The 18,610-nt window shown below is 39.8% G+C and overlaps 1 protein-coding gene across 1 annotated transcript in view; it reads left to right on the plus strand.

The window, feature by feature from the left end:
• The window catches only part of LOC119732167 (guanine nucleotide-binding protein subunit beta-1), a 32,589-nt gene extending 14,269 nt beyond the window's left edge, over positions 1-18,320 (plus strand). Inside the window, exons 4-10 of the mRNA XM_038205581.1 lie at positions 7,601-7,746; positions 8,910-8,973; positions 9,817-9,979; positions 11,363-11,429; positions 12,464-12,665; positions 13,610-13,826; positions 14,313-18,320. Coding sequence (XP_038061509.1) covers positions 7,601-7,746; positions 8,910-8,973; positions 9,817-9,979; positions 11,363-11,429; positions 12,464-12,665; positions 13,610-13,826; positions 14,313-14,419 — 966 coding nt within the window. The 3' untranslated portion in view covers positions 14,420-18,320. The remainder of the gene's footprint in view (positions 1-7,600; positions 7,747-8,909; positions 8,974-9,816; positions 9,980-11,362; positions 11,430-12,463; positions 12,666-13,609; positions 13,827-14,312) is intronic.
• The last annotated feature ends 290 nt before the right edge of the window (positions 18,321-18,610 follow it).

Below are 18,610 nucleotides of genomic sequence, written 5' to 3' on the forward strand. Positions count from 1 at the left end.
GCTCACAAATGCACTCATTGTCAATGTTGATCCAAATATACTGATATAACCCAAAGTTAAAAAAAAAAATAATAATAACATCAAGATTTTGAAATGCTTAATGTAAATCCCTGCCGAACGAGATCCCCAAAATAAAAAACATTTTGTCAAAATTCTTTTGAGTAGCGGAAACAATATCCTTTGCTTGATCCTGTTGGAGTCACGTGACTGACACGAGCTTTGCAGAGACTTCGAATTTCATATTTGATGACATGTTAATATTTCAGCCGCAAAAAACACTCTGGACTTGCAGATTTAATCTAAACACAATGCGGACTGCTTCGCGGATGATGTTTATGGAAACAAGCATGGTTTATAAATAGATTTGAATAAACGGCGATGCGTACCATGGGCCTTCCAAAACACTACCAGTATATATTTTGACCGCTGCATTGAATAGAATGTTGAAACATGTATGCGCGGGTCGGCTCTGTATGTGTCGCCCATAATGTGGCTCCACTTGTGAGGGTACAGAAATGTAGCGATCTCAAATGCCATCCAATCTGTCTGCACATGTACATGGTTCAGTAGGATTCTGCCGGTTTGCAAATCTGAGCTAGTCACGATGGCCCTTTGTTTCCCCAGTCACGCTGGATGAGTCACCGTACTGCAAGCTTATAACAAGTCCCTTTTCCACTACATGCGCTAGCCAGATAATCTTCATTGAAACCAGCGTGTGAACGACGACAGAACATTGCCGTTTATATACATGGCACATTCCAATCCTTTCCTCATTCCAAATTTTGAATAGAAAAATTTCACCACTTATCCTCAAAGCTATACCAGATTCAAGCAGGATTTTTGGTCATTGATGACTTAAATTGACGGCCAAATTTCCTGGAATTAATAGGAAATCCTGCTTGCGAAATTCATTCGCTTAGCAAAAAGCTGGCTGGGAACCAGCGACAGGCAATACACATTGCATGGATTTTTAGCCGGTGACCTGTTTTTTTTTCGCTGAGCAGTTATTTTCTGCGCTAGCCAAAATCTGCTCTCCGTGAAATTCTTTCCTTCCGTTGTACTTCAGGCAACTGGCAATAACCATAGTAATAGAGCAACATTGTATTTATTTTTGCTGCTAGATTCAATCTGCCTGTTGGGCCTCACAAGAAAATGAAAAATTTGGGTTTCTTGTGATGTTTAAATGGGCATGCATTTTTGATAACAGTAATAATAAAACGAAATTTATGAGGGGCAAATATGGCATAGCATAAGGTGCCGAATATATTGATGTTAATGTTACCTACATGTATGTGCAAGGCAGTATGATCTTTGTCAACACATGAAAAAAAAATCTTTTTGAAATATAATCTTGAAAGGTGTACATGATATTTCAGGGAAGGAATTTTTCCTCGGAATCGCTGATTTCCTCGTTTTTTACTTCTCATGAATGCCAAATGTTACAAATTGAAAAACACTGCACAAAATCTTGTGTGGTTTGGAATTTCCTTGTATTTTTTCTAAACTCCCAGTTGCATGCCTGATATTTATGCGAGGCAGACTGAAGTCACACTGCAAAGAACTGTTTTACATGTTTTAATTAATACCATTGAAAAAAGTATGCCACCAAGTCATAAAAAAGGAAGAGATTGTATTCAGAGAACAGAATTCAACGCAGGCAAACCAGATGAACAGGAAGTTTAAGGCTTTCCTTCCCGCCATTCACACCTCATCATAATATTTCCCACGACACACATGCGGAGTGTCACAGTAAGCGTCAAGGATTTATTCTCTTCCTCCTAAGGACAGCCCCCCCCCCCCCATTGCACACAATAGACTGACGGAGCGCGTGCAGAATATTACAAGCGGTGTTACCAAGCAACCTAGTGTGTAGGGCCATGTAGCAGCATAGGCCTTTTTTTTCCCTTTCTTCCTTCGTTATTGATTCACGGCAACGATATAAATTCTGACGGTAGTGTCTGTCCCCAGCTTGGCTAGCCAGATCATTCCTCAGGGGATGGTAGATTCATCTCCCCCCCCCCCCCTAAAAAAAAGGGTAAAGAGGGTGTTACAATAATCAGCAGTAATTAGAATCTTTATTCCCATAGCGTTCACGCTTGTGCCATCCCTGAAATGATATTAAGGCCTTAACATGAACATGTACATGAAAGTTACATGTACTTTGCCTTGGCTAACGCGTGTACATGTACCCTTTATCGACTTGCATGTGTGTACACAATACATTACACATTATACACATGTTAATTAATCCAGTATGCATTTTTGGACTGAAAGTACCTAAATTGACAACTAGGAATCAGATTGTCGAAGGAATCCATCTGATGCAGATTGCTGCAACAGTTCTGGTTTCGGTTCTCCGTACCTTTTTTGTTTTTAGTTTCATGTCATGAAATGTGTCAAGAGCATGGCTTTGTAATTAGTCCACGAGGTATTTAGTCATAGAATGCATTCCTGCTGTGTACATCTGTGAACGTGATTTTTACTGTAGCATGTGGAATATAAGAAATCACACATTTGTTAAGTCCAATTCGGGAATTTATTTAAGGCCCCTTGTCTTCTGCATTTCACAACCTTCATTTTTGCAAAACCACTTTTGCCCGTAGAGTTATGTTAATAGCGCCCACACTTCAAATTCCTTTGAGGTAATCTTCTGTGGAGTATGGATAACACTTCAAATCCCTGCACAATTCTTTTGTGTGGTTAAGCTCAGGGCAAGCAGGCAGATTTAGTCACGCTTCACTGCTCTGCACAGTGCTGTTTTTGTGTGCAGTGACTCTCTGTGTGACACAGTTACTTTAACACTTCATATCCCTTCATCTGAAACTGACCTGCAGGATTTTATTGCTTTGAATATTTACTTCTCGCTACCTGCTCACCCTGAGCTGGACATTATGGCCTGAAATTCCCGAAAATGTTACGTTTTGGATTGTTTACTTATCCTGTTTTAAAGATCTGGTTGAAAAGAAACTAACCTAATGTTGGGAATCTTGCCATCCAAAGAAAAGAAAAAACCCAGTTGTTAAGTTTAGACGCAGCAGTCATTTTGTGACATACGCATACGTATTTCAAGCCGTGCCTATTCAATGTACGGTACACGTTGCGTGTGTGATGCATAATACACACAGCATCAATACGCAAATGTTGTTCCGCAGAATGTGATGCACTGGTGGAATGTGTGCGGCAGGAAACACGACTAACACCCAACAGCTCGATTTCTGATAGTCAAAATGTTGACCCCCCAAATTCATTCTCGCAAGAATAACACAAAAAACACCTAGTTTTTAAAGGGAAAATACAACATTTGCAAACATCAAAAAATAAAACTACCAAATCATTATGAAATACCTTGCTGGACTGTTAGTGAATGACAGTGTAAAGCATCCTGTAAAATCATGGCACCTGGTATACTGTCATTTTCAAGAAAAGTGCTATTTTTGTACCAATTTCCAACGCTGATCGGCCGATCAGCGTTGGAAAACTACTGGCTTTTTTTTTCAAATACTGGCCCCAATTGACCATCACACTTGTTTGCAATCGATTACAAACCTATGAACGGGTACGAGCCAACTAGACTAGTTCCCTGACCTTACAATTCCTCAATGTATGTAAAGTGCTCTGTTTCTTCTTATATGGAGTCAGGGAACCAGACTACAAGAAAATGATCGTTTTTCTTGGTTTTTATAGCATTTTCGAACCCAAAACCTCAAAAAAGTCAGTGTAACTATATTTGCTATATATTTCCAACCCCCCAATTCCATCCATTTCTGAAAATTACAGCAAAAGCAAATGATGTATATTCCCTTTAAGTTCACCATGTTTTTATAAAGGGGCTGAGGCCGCCTGTCGGTTTATAAGTACAATGAAAACCCATTGGTGTACTGTACAGAAGCCGGCGGATTCAGGAAGTGTGAAGCAAAAATATGTGTAAGGGTTTCGGAACCAGGAAATAAAAAGACAAGATAAAGATATAGAAACATAACACTTGTTGACAGTACAGATCATCGTCTGGTTCACTGTACAAATTTTATCGTGATGATCAAAAATGTAACTGTTGTTTTGTTGGTTCTGGGAAAATGCATTTGATATTGTTTGTTTGTGTACATGTTAGTCAGCGCTTGCCAATCGTTTGTGTATTATTTCGTACATCTGTGTCAGTGTTTCCCCTGACTAATGAACTGAGCGAGGTGGTAACAATTCAAATTGATGATTGAAACAAAATTTACACAGTCTGCAAACTGAAAAGAATGCAGTGCTCACAAAAAAAATGCATGATGATTCCATCTACACATCCAAATTGAGAGTTCTTGATACATAGAGGTCAAGGGAAAACGTTCATAAATTACACAAAATGTAAATTTTTCGATTAGTATTTCCTTTATTGCAAATCTTCACAGAGAGGTGGTGATATTGAAAAAAATTGAGCGAGGTGGTTACTGAAAGTAGCGAGGTGGGCCGCCTCACATTTGAATGGGCAGGGGAAACACTGATCTGTGTATATAAATCTACACGTACATGTACATGTATTACAACTCGCTATATGAAAAACTGCATGGTTGTCATGGGGGGCGGGGGCTTTCTATTGTTATTACTGTGGATGCGGTGTTTCCAAGCAACAGATAATAATTGAGGGAGAATGGGCCCTTGTGGATCTCAAGGCAAACGGAAAAACACAATAAGAGACGCACCAGCGTGCAGCTGTATCAGTGTATGGCTGTGTGTAGGACTACCGTAGGCTGGTTTATTTATGCATGGTATTTATGCATGGTAAATGTATTTTGTTGTATCAATGGAGTAGTGGTAGCAGCTGGCTAGTCCATCAATGGGAGGGGTTTGCGAAATCTGGGTATCATCAGCAGCTTTGCCCTTAGGCTCATTTTTTTGGTTTAACCAGTTTGCTCTGGGATCCTATTCTGGATTGAGAAGTTTTGAATTTCACATTTGGGATATATAAACGCAACAAATCCAGTGAAGAGAGGGTTCAAAAGGTCATTGAAATTGTGACATTTTAGCCCTCAGTCCCTAGGCATTTTTGCAAGGGTGTAACCTCAAATCCTGCAAAAATCCTCTAACTGCCTCAATGTTAAAATAGCATACAGCCTCAGTCCTGTAAAACCCTTTGTATTTCTTGAATTTGGTCCTTGGACGGGTGACCACTGCCTCAATCCTGCAAAATCCTCCAGCAATCACTGTCAATATGTTAAGGCAGAGCCAGTGACATCCTGGAGCAGTGCGGAGGATTTTAAGTATAATCTAGGCCTAAATTTATATGCACAGCTGAGCATAAACAACACAAGGTCCAGCCCAAGACCTAGACGCAGTGCATCCTCCAAAATCAGCAATACACTTGTGCCAAGTAGCCTCAATCCTGCAAAATCGTCCATTTTGCAGAGAGGATTTGGGAAGGTTAGGGTGAATGACGTGAATAAAAATAAGCGTGCAGTCTTTGTTGTTAAACTGATGATAATTTGTGAGTGAAAAAAACCCAAGGTTTTGCAGAGCGGTTGTTTTGAAGCAATGGTATAGAAAAGATAAAACAAAAAATGAAGACAAAATTGTTCAGGTTTTGAACCATTCCAGCAATCAACGTGATCAATGTTTGCTCTACGATGGAGCCACTTGTCTCCGAAATCGATTTAGGGGAAAATTGGATAATGTTGAAATGCTGGCATTTATGTAAATACATGTACATGTGCAGGTACCGGTACATGTACATCACACCTTCAAGTACATATACTGGTACCACAATATTTTATACTGCATCACATGAACATATAATTATGTAAATGCACACATTGTCATGTATTTTGAAAGCTGAATTAGCCCTAACAATCCTGAATCGTCCAAATTTAATACAATTGTTCTCACCCCCAGACCACAAAACAGTTTCTGTAAATTATGTGTGAAGTAGAATGCCAGCGCATTCTGTACATAATGCATTCATATAAATATTTGGCTATAATGATCATCCCATCTGGTTTCCAATTTGGAAATAGAATTTCTGGTGCATGTACTTGGAGCTTTGGCAGCCCAAAAATAACTAGCATTTGCTAGTTATACTGAACCATATTTTACAGATCCTTTTGTGTATATTATGGGCCTCATGTGCAAACAAGAGAGAATAAAAATCCTCCAAAAAATAGAACCAAAAAAAAGAGAAAGATTTGCATACAGAGTAAATAGTGATTTAAATCAAACTCCAAAACCCATATTAGGCTAAGAACAAAACCTAAAGCCAATTGTACTTATTTACTCATTTTTTTGTGACTGTTTCTTTTTTTTCTAAGTCGTCGTTAATTAATTGATTTTATTTCAGAAACAAAGGAAATATCCCTCGGTCTCGGTGTGGAAAAACCCCGACTGAGTCTGGTTGGGTTGAAATTAAAACTAGCAGACAGTATCACAGGGCGTATTTGAACAAGCAGACGTTGCACACACACAACTCTCCATGCACATGCATACAAACGCACTCCCATACCCCACCATTCCGTACGGCATTCTCATTAACATAAGCCGGCATGTATTATGTGCCGATTCTTATTACACTGGAGCCCGTTACAGCGGGCGATAGTGGACACTGCCGCACATTATACATCCAGTACAACGCCTAGTGATGTACGCAACAGCCCACTACATATTCTCAGCGTGCGTGTGTGTGTGCATTGCTTGATCATTTACTGAGTGAAAGAAAAAAAAGCCATTGGAATTGTGTTGAATAAGTGCACAAGCAAGTCCGGGGCCACTAATTACATGTGTAGGGAGGGTAAGAGATATTTATTTTTGGCCCTGCCTTTTGTGTCGCACTGCTTGCAGATGAATTGTTAAACAAGCGAACAGAAATTTGCTTGGGTATTATTCTTGCATAGGAGGGAACATGTATGATTTATGCTGGTGGGGCTTTCTTTCAGCATAATGAAGCTATTGTTGGCGTACTAAGAGATCATATTGGACTTTATCTCTAATGATTCTGCGTTGAAAGCATAGTGAAATTCTGAACATTCGCATAACATGTGTGATGATTTTAGATTCATTTGGAAAATTAACAAGCAGAGATAAATAAAACTAATGAAAAATATTATCAAGTAAAAATGTTTATTTTTGTTTTTATATAAATACATCAATGAATCATTCATTGTAAAAAATGTATCATTACTTCTGTAGGGGCATGACTTTTGAGAAACATGTGTAAGTGCTTTTCCCCTGCGACTGCTGTAATGTTTAAAAAAAAGAAAGAAAATGTTCACATAATGTTCACAACTGAACTAAGGATGTATTGGAAAGTTAATTTGTTAATAATGGCAATTTTTTTTTTTAAAAGAAGTGTGTTTCTCTTGTTTTGTTTTTGTTATTAAATTTTGAAATGGGACTGTCTGAAATTTCAGAACAAAACCTTAAAACAAACAAAATGACATGCCCCTCTTAAAGTGTTTTAAAAATATTTTTTTAAATGAAATTTCAGTTTGAAACTTTTAAGGATATTTCGAACAATTTTGGTTTTGGGCCGGGTCGGTTTGTGTAACATTATTTCAAATGTCCGACTTTTTATGTTAGACTTCGTTTTCATGTGTTTTCCTTTTTGTTTTGTCTTTCTTTCTCATCGCAGGATGCCAGAAAAGCAGTCAACGATAGTAACCTTGGTACCATCACATCCAACATGGATTCAATAGGTCGTATCCAAATGAGGACTAGGCGAACACTTCGAGGCCACTTAGCCAAAATCTATGCCATGCATTGGGGGTCAGACTCAAGGTAAACAAAAACATATATGTGCTAAGTAGATGGATGCGCTGAGCAAAATTCATCAGGGAACCAGCCATGATCGATACAAAATACATGACTTTTTGGCTGGTAACCTGATTTTCGGTGCTTAACAAATTTTTGCTGTTAGGGCCGTCTCAATTCATATCTGGAATGTGTTCTGGACATGTTGGAGACATTGTATAGGGTTTAAGTTGCAGGATTCTGAACAACTTCCCCGCAATCTTCCCGCAATGAAGTTATCAGTGTTGGTGAGTCAAGCAGTTGCGCAGTGAAAATTTCCCCAGAACATGTCCGGGACAAATGCAGAGCTTTCTCTGGAGAAAAGCGAACGATTTACCCGTAACTTGTCTAGAACTTGTCCAGAACTCGGCCCGGATAGGAATCGAGTCAGGCCCATAGCATCTTTGGTCGGTGATTAGAAATCCAATCTGCTAAACTACGTTAAGCATTTTGCTTAGCAGAAACAGACTACCGGTCAAAAATGTCATGTAATGTATACCACTTGCAGCTGGTTCCCAGCCAGTTCTTGTCTAGCGAGACAATTTTTGGAAGCAGTATTTTCATTTATCAGAACTGTTCTATTGCCCAGTAGTGTGACGGTGTTATGGAGGTTACGTTTATGGTGGAGTGGAACTTCTATTTTTGCGACACGATCGCGCCGTGTGTCAAGACGAATAATTTTAATGACACGTGATAACGACCCACCAATCAGCGGACGGGTATATATTCAGGCGATGTATAATGAAGGATACTTTGCATCTGTGCGGCTGTGAACATGTGTGTTATCTAGAGGAGAGACACTCGAGGTTTGTGACATCACAGTTTGAAAAGTGGTTTTGTAGCTGCTTTGCAAAAGAGTTTGTCAGGGTTGAAATCTAATCAATCACAAGTCCTACGCAGGTCAAATCTCATGTCAAGTCAGTAATTGACTTGTGATGACTTGCGATTGACTTGTGATTGACATGTGATTGACTTGTGATTGACTTGTGACTGACATGTGACTGACATGCGAATGACTTGTGGTGACTTATGGTGGCTTGTGATTGACTTGCAATTGACTTGCAATTGACTTGCGATTGACTTGTGATTGACAAGAAATGACTTAAAATTATTTAACACATAAGTTTCTACTGTTATTTTTCTCACAACAGAAACCTTGTGAGTGCATCACAGGACGGCAAATTGATAGTTTGGGACTCTGTATCAACCAATAAGGTGAGTTTAAAGTAGCCCAAGTCTGTAGTGAGCTCATGTCCCCTTGAGGGGCTGACTAATTGACTGACTCTCGCTTGTGACTTACACTGGTTGAAGACTGATGAAGAAAGCTGGGCAGTGCTATTGTATAGGATCCCCCGGTAGCGCCAGTGTAGACCAGATGCATGAGCAGACTTACAGCGAATAGCCATTATTAGAATTGTGCGCGTTCTGTACAGCCTAGTGTTCTTTTTGTACATGTACACTAGCTGACTGTCACATGTGACTAAGACTGGTGAAAAGAGCCGGGCAGTGCTATTGTATAGGATTACCCATAACACCAATGAAAGGGCCAAATCTGGCCCATTGTGTCGACCAGATGCATGAAAACAGTTAAGTGAGTAGCCATTTTGAATCACTTGTTACTAAGACTGGTTTATAGTGGAATCCGGCGACCAGAATTAGAAGCTTTTACTGTGGTGATATCACGCTCACGCGCATGCTGCACGCGTTCTTAAAGACGAGGCGGACACGCATTGTGGTATTCTATTGGTGGAAGGAGCCCGGAGTGCATGTGATTTACCTGAGTGCGACTTGCGCGAGCCTGGTGCCACCACAGAAAATAGCTGCCGGCAGATTTGTTTATAGACTGAAAGCTGGGCAGTGCTATTGTATAGGATTACCCTGTAATGCCAATGAAAAAGGCCAAATGCGGCCCATTGTTTTGACCAGATACACGAAAAGACTTCCAGTGAATAGCCATTCTTGACTGTTTTTGACATACTTACCTTGCCTTGTCTTGTAAAGTTCAGAGCATTGACTAATGATATTTTGGTCTGCGCTATTTTCTGTTTTCGTCGGTAGGTCCATGCAATTCCGCTGAGATCCAGCTGGGTAATGACCTGTGCCTACGCGCCATCAGGTAGCTTTGTGGCATGCGGCGGTCTGGACAACATCTGTTCAATCTACTCCCTCAAGACGAGGGAAGGCAACGTCCGCGTTAGCAGAGAATTGCCAGGGCACACCGGTGAGTACGGGAAAAAAAGAAACACGGGCCTTGCCCGAACCACTCATCACTAAAGGCAAGCATAACACAATTGTCTATCAGAAGTGTTTCAGCTTCTTTCTTAGGTGTACTCCTTGCAAGCCAAATCAGTTCTTTGTTCATGCAAAATGAAGTAATTCAGGTCAGCCATGGAGGAACGTGATGGCACATACATTGTACTCAAAGCTGCACAGTTGTGGTAAAGTAGGTTGCCCAGGGACAGCGGAAACACACTCTAGCTATGTTATGGTATGTCCCTCTCGCGAGTAGTCGTAAATAACTCCTTATTATGGAGATTGGCGTGCGCGTGGTCGGCGTACTGCACGATGTGGCGCAGAACGAGGCGTCGCCGGTCTAGTGTGAATTTAAGACTCTCGGCGAAACTATGGGATGTAGTTAAAGGCAACCGTCTATGAGAAGTGTTTCAGCAGCTTTCATAGGTGTACTTCTTATAAGCTGATTCAGTACTTCTTTCCCGCGCAATGAAGTAATTCAGGTCAAGGGTCATTTGCGAGGAAGACGCCTGGCATACAAGTACCAAAGCTTGCTGCTTACTATAAACTTTGTCAAATGTGGCACTAACCGAAACTTATTGCAGAAAGTGCCACAAAGAACCAATTGGGTTTCGTCGTCTTTGAAACTGTTGTTTATGATTATTCCGATTGAACCATGACACACTATGTTTAACCCTAACCCTGCCAGAAGCAACACAGGTGTAAAAATCGAGTGCACTTCGATGCATTCAGCTACCAACACCAGTGCATAAATGACCGCTTCTGAGACAATGAGAGCTAGTGCCATTGAACAATGCCTCAGTTGTATCCTGCTGCGTTCGGTGACCAAAGACTCTTGAGGCAGTTTGGCCTTGAGACTTTGGGCCTGATGGATCTTGCTGCAATGTGCATACTTGTCATTTTGACAAGTGTTGCATGTTGCAGTGTTTGGCAGGGTTTCTAGGCAAAATACCCTGGAAGGTTAGGGTTAAAGCATGTGTAGTTGGAATTTACGGAATTGGCTTATAACCAGTCGAGTAAGTCAGACATGCATGTATTTCCTAGGCAGAAACAGTTACCAGCCAACATGCCTTGGAATGTATGCCATGACTGGTGCTCCGCTGATTTTCACTGCGCACATCTGTTTAACTATATTTTCAAGTGAACGTGTTGATAAGCGAATTTTGTGTCAAATGTTCTCAGCATTATTCATGATGTCAATCTTGGCACACGGTACACAATGGGAGGTGTGGGGGTTTGAAAAGATACCAGACTAGTGCTCTTGTTCAGAGATGATTTATTCACAGCATCTAGATATCTATGAAATGGAAACTTTGATGTTTGTTTTTATATTTGTCCTTGTGTTACCCAGGTTACCTTTCATGCTGCCGTTTCATCAATGATAACCAGATTGTAACTAGTTCAGGAGATATGTCATGGTAAGTGGTCCAAATTCAAGAGAAGATTTTTACTCTTTTCTTTTCGCCATCGTCAGATTAGCCATTATGGAGGTGGAAGTATGCTATTTATAATTATGGAGGTGGAAGTATGCTATTTGTGCATATAGTACAAACTTGGTATTAAACTATATTTTTCCACAGTCCTGGACAATTTTTGAAATTCATGGAATTTTTGAATTTTTTTTCAAGGACTCATGAAAGTTTATACTTTCCCACAAAAAAGCTTTGGGAAAATTGTTGGAATCCTGCACAATCCATATGTGATGATGTCTGACGTTTTGCCTATGGTATTTTCCTGGTTTACAATACTTTCTCTTCATGCGTGAATGATCTATACTTGTATGTTCAGTGCACCGTTGTGATGCTTTTGAGGCGCTCAGTGGTCTTGTGTCAAACTGGAAGGCTGAAAGGGAGTGGCGTTCCTTGCCTCAGTGTGATGACTGGCCAGTGTAATGTAAATAGGCTCCTTGACCCTAACTCCCTAGGCATTTTTGCTAGGATGCAACCTCAATCCTGCAAAATCCTCCAACTGCCTCCATGTGAAAATTGCATACAGTCCCGATCCTCCAAAATCCACCGTTATTTCTTGAATGTGGTCCTTGGAGGGTTGACCACTGCCTCATTCCTTCAAAATCCTCCAGCAATCACTGTCAATATGTTGAGGCAGAGCCAGTGACATCCTGGAGCATTGCGAAGGATTTCAAGTATAATCCAGGCCTAAATTTATGCACGGCTGAGCATCAACAACACAAGGTCCGGCCCAAGACCTTGACACAGTGCATCCTCCAAAATCAGCCACACATTTTGCCATATAGCCTCAATCCTTCAAAATCCTCCATTTTGCAAAGAGGATTTTGGAGGATTTGGGAAGGTTGGGGTTAAGATGCCATACAGCGTAGGAATTGGTCGTGGAAAATCGTAATTTTGTCCTGGAAAAGTTGTGGGACTTCATTTTAAGATTTCAGTGGGAATCCTGATAATTATATTCCGTTCTTGTCTACTCTTACAAACAGTGGCCTTTGGGACATAGAAACAGGGCAGCAGACGACAGGTTTCACTGGGCACACAGGCGACGTCATGAGCCTGTCGGTGTCCAACGACAACCAGACCTTCGTCTCGGGCGCTTGTGATGCCTCGGCAAAACTATGGGATATAAGGGAAGGCAACTGCAAGCAGACATTCACTGGTCATGAGTCAGATATTAATGCCGTCACAGTAAGTCAGAATTATAAAAATAATAATTGTGGAATAATGTGGTGCTTAGCATTTTTTACGAAAGGTCCGAAAGAGCTTCACAATTGTTACCCCTGTTCATCAGGCCATGGGTCCCTGTTTCTGCTGCATCTCCAGAGCAGCGCAATCTGGTCTCTACCCTCAAAGGTACCCTTTTTCTTCTGGGTGGAGAGAGGTTATTGAAGTAAAGTGTCTTTCCCAAGAACACAAGCCTATGTTCCATGAGTGGAACATTGTAACCAATAAACCACAGCACTCCACAGTAGTCTGTACTCCCCCCTCCCATTATGAGGTCAAATGTTACGTGTGTTTAAGCAGCTCTGGTGTTACAACATTTTATTTATACTCCTTGGTGGAGGGAGGCAATTAGAGTAAAGTGTCTTGCCAAAGAACACAAGCACCATGTTTCCATGAGTCGAACATTGTAACCATTGCACCACAGCGCTCCACTTTAATATTTACTCCTTCCCTCTTTTGAGGTCAAATGTTACTTCTGTTTTAGCAACTCTGGTGTTACAACATTTCATTTATACTCCTGGGTGGAGGGAGGCAATTACAGTAAAGTGTCTTGCCAAAGAACACAAGCACCATGTTCCCATGAGCCGAACATTGTAACCATTGCACCACAGGGTTCTACAGTATTTACTCCTCACCAACTTCAAGTCAAATTGTACTACAGTTTGAGCAACTTTGGTGTTACAAAATTGACTTTATACTCCTGGGTGGAGAGAGGCAATTGCAGTAAAGTGTCTTGCCCAAGAACACAAGCACCATGCTCCAATGAGTCGAACACCATAACCATTGGACCACAGATCTCCACAGTAGTTGCTAATCCCGCCGCCCCTTTTGTGGTAAAATGTTAGTTCCGTATCAGAAACTTGGATGTTGCATTTCCATGGATTTAACTCCCTCCTTTTCCCGCGCAGTTTTTCCCTAGCGGCACTGCCTTCGCCACTGGCTCTGACGACGCCACTTGCCGGTTGTTTGACATCCGTGCCGACCAGGAGCTGATGCTCTACTCACATGACAACATCATCTGCGGCATCACGTCAGTAGCTTTCTCAAAGAGCGGCCGTCTGCTCATGGCCGGCTATGATGACTTCAACTGCAATGTCTGGGATTCTATGAAGGGAGAACGTGCAGGTAGCTATCCAGTTGTTTCTTTCAAGCGACCAATAAACCTTGAAATATGATCTGATTGTTGGTGACTAGCCTACGTAAAAGGCATGGCAGGGAACAGGATTAAAGTTTGACTGTCTGTGACTGATCAAACAAAAGGAGGGTTAAAACTGCCTTTTTGAATTCTCTGCTGGAAAGTCAAACAGACGTCTGGTACCAATCTACTTTGGCACTGAATATTCCTTTCAACGATGTTATCTCTGGCTAGGTTGTACTTTACAAACAAAATTATGAGTGACGTCATAAAATGTTCGAGCGCCTTCTAGCGGCAGGTTGAAAAATGTTTCAAATAAATAATCTATTGGCCTTGATCACTCTGCAACCTTCTACTGCACATCTATGTCCTATCAGTTTATAACCTGACTTAAAAATACAAAATGCCGAAACAGCCATGTGTTTGTCCACAAACATAAATCTAGTTCAACTTTTTGTTTTGTTTTGTTCTTGCAGGTGTATTGGCAGGCCACGATAATCGCGTCAGCTGCCTGGGTGTGACCGACGACGGGATGGCGGTATGCACAGGATCTTGGGACAGCTTCCTCAAAGTATGGAACTAAAACACGCCACACCCGCTAAAAAAAGATAAGATAAACAAAAACCTCCCGTGAGCAATAGGGGAGGGTAACCCCCGGACCGGCCAACACAGGGGGACACACTCCTAACTCCCCCCTCAAAGCTGCGATGATCTGGGAAATCAGCCCCCTGTGCTAAGAGGGGGAAAGTTAAAAACCGCTTTTGGACCTTTGAATACGAGTGTGGCACTCGTGTATAAGTTACTGATGAAGGGATGAAAGTGATATTTCATAAAATAAGAGGAAAAGGGGGGGGGGGGTTGCGTGTGTGTCCGAGTGCCCTGTTTTGTGGCTCTGATACAGAGCATTATATCATCTGTGTAAAACAGGAAGGGAACGAAAGGATATCCAATGATAGTGGTTTAAACTAGACAAAAACAAAAATACTGTAATAATAACTAAATTTAAAAACAATTGTGCACGAAATGCTGGCGTGAGTGGTTCAAATAAAATATAATTGATTTTTAGATCTCGAAGTTTGGGGGAGGGGGGAGTTGAAGTTGATTGTTGAAATTTTTTTTTAAAAACCTGACAGAAAAAGAGTGTTCATCATCAAAGGTTTTAACATTTAAATAATTAATTGAAATTTCCGTGCACCTAAAAAGTTCCAGAAAAAAGGCGTCTACTTTTAGGCAGTGTTGATACATGTGCTTTAGTTGTGTATATATTTTGTGTTAATTCTGTATGCTGATTTTGTTCCTTCAGATTTAGCTAGTTGAGATGGACACGTCTTCAATTTTTTTAAAAACTATTTGAAGCTATTCGTTGGCGCCTCTTTTTGCAACTATCCCTTGAAAATCCCCCCCCCCCCTAAAATGCAAGAATGTAACGAAAGGCAAGAAATTTTGGAAACTCTAGTTAATGCTTAACTCCAGTTCAGTTTTGGTCCGCCCCTTTTTCTGGAAGTTTTTAGGATTCATCCGGTTGAGAACCAAGAAGCATTTTTTGGCCGGGTTTTAAAAAAAAGTATATATATATTAAAAGTAAGGTTGTATTATTATTATTATTATTTAGTAGCCCATATATCCGATGCATGTGTCGATCGATGCACGTATATAAAGATACATGCCATTTACATTTTTTAATTTCACATGTGGTTAAATGTTGACGGAAAATGGGCTTAAAAATGAAAACTACGGAAAAAAAAAAATTAAAAAAAAAAAATTGTGTAGATTTTTTCACCACCAAGTTAATAGTTTAGCTATCCCATGGAAAATTGTTACGGATAACCTGTGCTTTGTGTAACACAGAATTTTTTGTTGTTGAGGAATTTTGTTTAACGTTCCCTTCTCTCTTCGATATTATTGCATTTGTAAATGTCGTAAATGGATGAATACAAAAAAAACGAAACTGTATAGACGCCAACTGTATGTATGCAGCATTGTGCACGAGAAAAACTGAAAAAAAGGTTCGCATTTTTTTACCCTTGATGTCCGTTCATCTCCGTTTTGGTGAAAGTAACGCTACGAGAGATTCCCGAATATCTCTCATCATAATCGGTTGGTTTTATGAAGCTGTGTTTTGTTTTGAAGCCGGCTTTTGGGCAGAGTAATACATGTTCAGCTTGACGAACCGAGAAACTTTTAAAAATCATCATGTAACGTCATGGAAGGCCATAGGTGGCAAGTCGCAATGATCGTGAGTTGTGAGTCGACCGCCCACAAAAAAACTAAATAAGAACAACCGGCTCCTTAGGAGGAATAAGATGGCCTTTCTGCCCCAATCCAAATAAATTCGGTTTCATTTTTTTTTTCTTCCGTTTTTGCAAGTTTTTTTGTGTGGAGTTACTTTGAAAATGAAAAAATATATACAAGAAGTGCAGACTTCTATGTGTGTAGAAACACTGATTGCACCTGTTTACGTTCATTATTTACTGGCAATATTTTCTAACCGAGAAAAGTTCACGTAATTTTTTAATTAATCAACTCTTAATGAAGCAAGGAATTTACGCTCGCTCTTTGTTTTTAGTATTAACCTGCATCAGTTTTTTGGACGGGGTATGTCACAATCGTCTCTCGACAATGTCTCATTAATTCACCGTTTTTTTTGCATCCGAATGTACCCTCTGCCTTGCCAATGCTTTTTGGTCTGTGAAAGGCACACTTTTGAATGAAAAACATAAAGTGCAATGAAAAAGTTGCTAAGATCATTGCGGAGATTACGTGCCTGGTCGCTAAACGATCCTGCGTTGTGTGAACAAATTTGAATCCCCAGAGCCGTTCCGGCAAACGTTGCCCTCTATTTTACTGTATCCGACCATTGCTTTGTAGCAGATTGAATATAAAAAAGAAATCCAAAATCTTGTAGTGGATGGGCTCTAGCAAGTGAATATATATACTCTTTAAGGTTTAAAAAGAAAACACAAGCAAATTGAGCAGCTGCCGACCAATTAGAACTCATCTTGTAAAATTACTTGATTGTTGTGACTAATTTCTTTTTCCTTTTTTTTCATTTATCGCACGTGCTTCACCGATAATTTTTTTTTTCTCTTTTTGACAGGTTGTAATAGATATAGGGGAAAGTGGATATATATATATTTACCTTGCGAAAATGTTTTTTGAAATCGTTGGGATTTGTCGTTATAAAGATGAGCAATTGTTTTGCCATTCTTGGAACTGATGGGGAAATCCCGTCAGATATTTTGTTTTAATGATAAAAAAAGCGGAATTATTAAACAGCAGAATGATGTAATTTCTTAGTTCTCCCAAGGGAACTATTGGTAGCGTTGTGTACTATTGCATAGTTGCCACATGGAGACGATGAATTCTTTGTGTATTAATATGATGTACGTGTATTTAAAAAAAAAAAGTAAAAAAAAAAAAAGTAAAAAAAGTCATGAATTTTAACACTTATAAAAATAGGAAAACAAACTTTCAAACTGCATAGCCATCAAGATTTAGAGATCATTTTCATCAGAAACTAGTACATTTTTTGTATCATGGACGAAAAAAAAAAGAAGTTAAAATTGTGACTTGAAAATGACGTGAACGTTTTAAGAATATCTGTGTATAAAAAAAATAATAATTAATAAACAAATCCTATGTGTGCAGGGTTTTCACTTCGTTTGGTTGAGCCCTTTTCTCGAGCTGTAGATAGTAAAAAAAAAAATCAATCAAAAAACTTTGGGGTTAACTCTAAAATAACGCTCCAGTCGGTGGGTTGATAATTTTTGTGTGTGTGTATCTTTGGCAGAATCGGAAAGAAGTTGGCATGTTGTCTTAAAGAGCATAGGAGATACATTGTAAAACAAAAAAGAAAAAACACAATTTAAAAAAAAAAAAAAAAACTGTGCGCAAACATTTTGTAGATAGTGTTCCTAGTCAGTGCTGTGTAGTTTGGGTGTCAATGTTCGGAATGGTTCCAGCATAACCAGTTCACAAAGCATTACTGTTGATTTTAACCGTTGGAAACAAAAAAGAGAAAAATTGCATAGAGAAAATGGGTCGTTAGCCGAGTTGCAATCCATTTAAAATAAAATTGCGACGTGTTTTAATCACTTTCTTCACAGAAAGAAGTTTAGGGTTCATTTTACTTTTTTTTTTTTTTTTTTGGCAATGGTTTGTTTTGTGGATGGAGATGAAACTATTGTAATAACACTTTAAGTTGACGTGGTAAAAGATTGGAAACTTTTTAATAATAATATTTCGTATGATAAAAGTTATGCTCCTTTGAACACAGCCAATGATGTATGTCGTACTCTTTTTGATATAGAATTGATGTATAGGTTGTACCTTTTGTTTTTATTCGAATTATCGTTTGCAATTCTTAAGTAGCGACCAATGCCTTGGTTCCGATTCCCAAGTATTGAAGAAAAATTGAGACGCGTGTAGATTTTTGTAGTACATGTAAACCGCTATCTTTTCTGGTTTGGTTTTTGCTTCACTGCGTATGAATGAAGTGTGGCCCTGAGTAGACTGGTACCCGCAGTGTCATTGTTACAAGGTGTTATTGCTGCTGTGATGCTGGGGTACCAGACCAAGATGGCCCCTGTATAACACCATGATGCCTGGTCTTCTGAGGATGTTTCAGTCACTATCTTTCCAGCATGCGTGATATCCTCTCACTTTTTGCCGTAATAGTATCTCAACATTCAGATGTCTATTTTACTTGCGAAGAAATTTCATGAAATTTCTTGCCTTCAAATGTGACTGGAAAATCCTTGGAAGTATCAAGTAT

The sequence above is a fragment of the Patiria miniata genome, unplaced genomic scaffold (assembly GCF_015706575.1).
Source record: "Patiria miniata isolate m_02_andy unplaced genomic scaffold, ASM1570657v1 HiC_scaffold_24, whole genome shotgun sequence".
NCBI lineage: Eukaryota > Metazoa > Echinodermata > Asteroidea > Valvatida > Asterinidae > Patiria > Patiria miniata.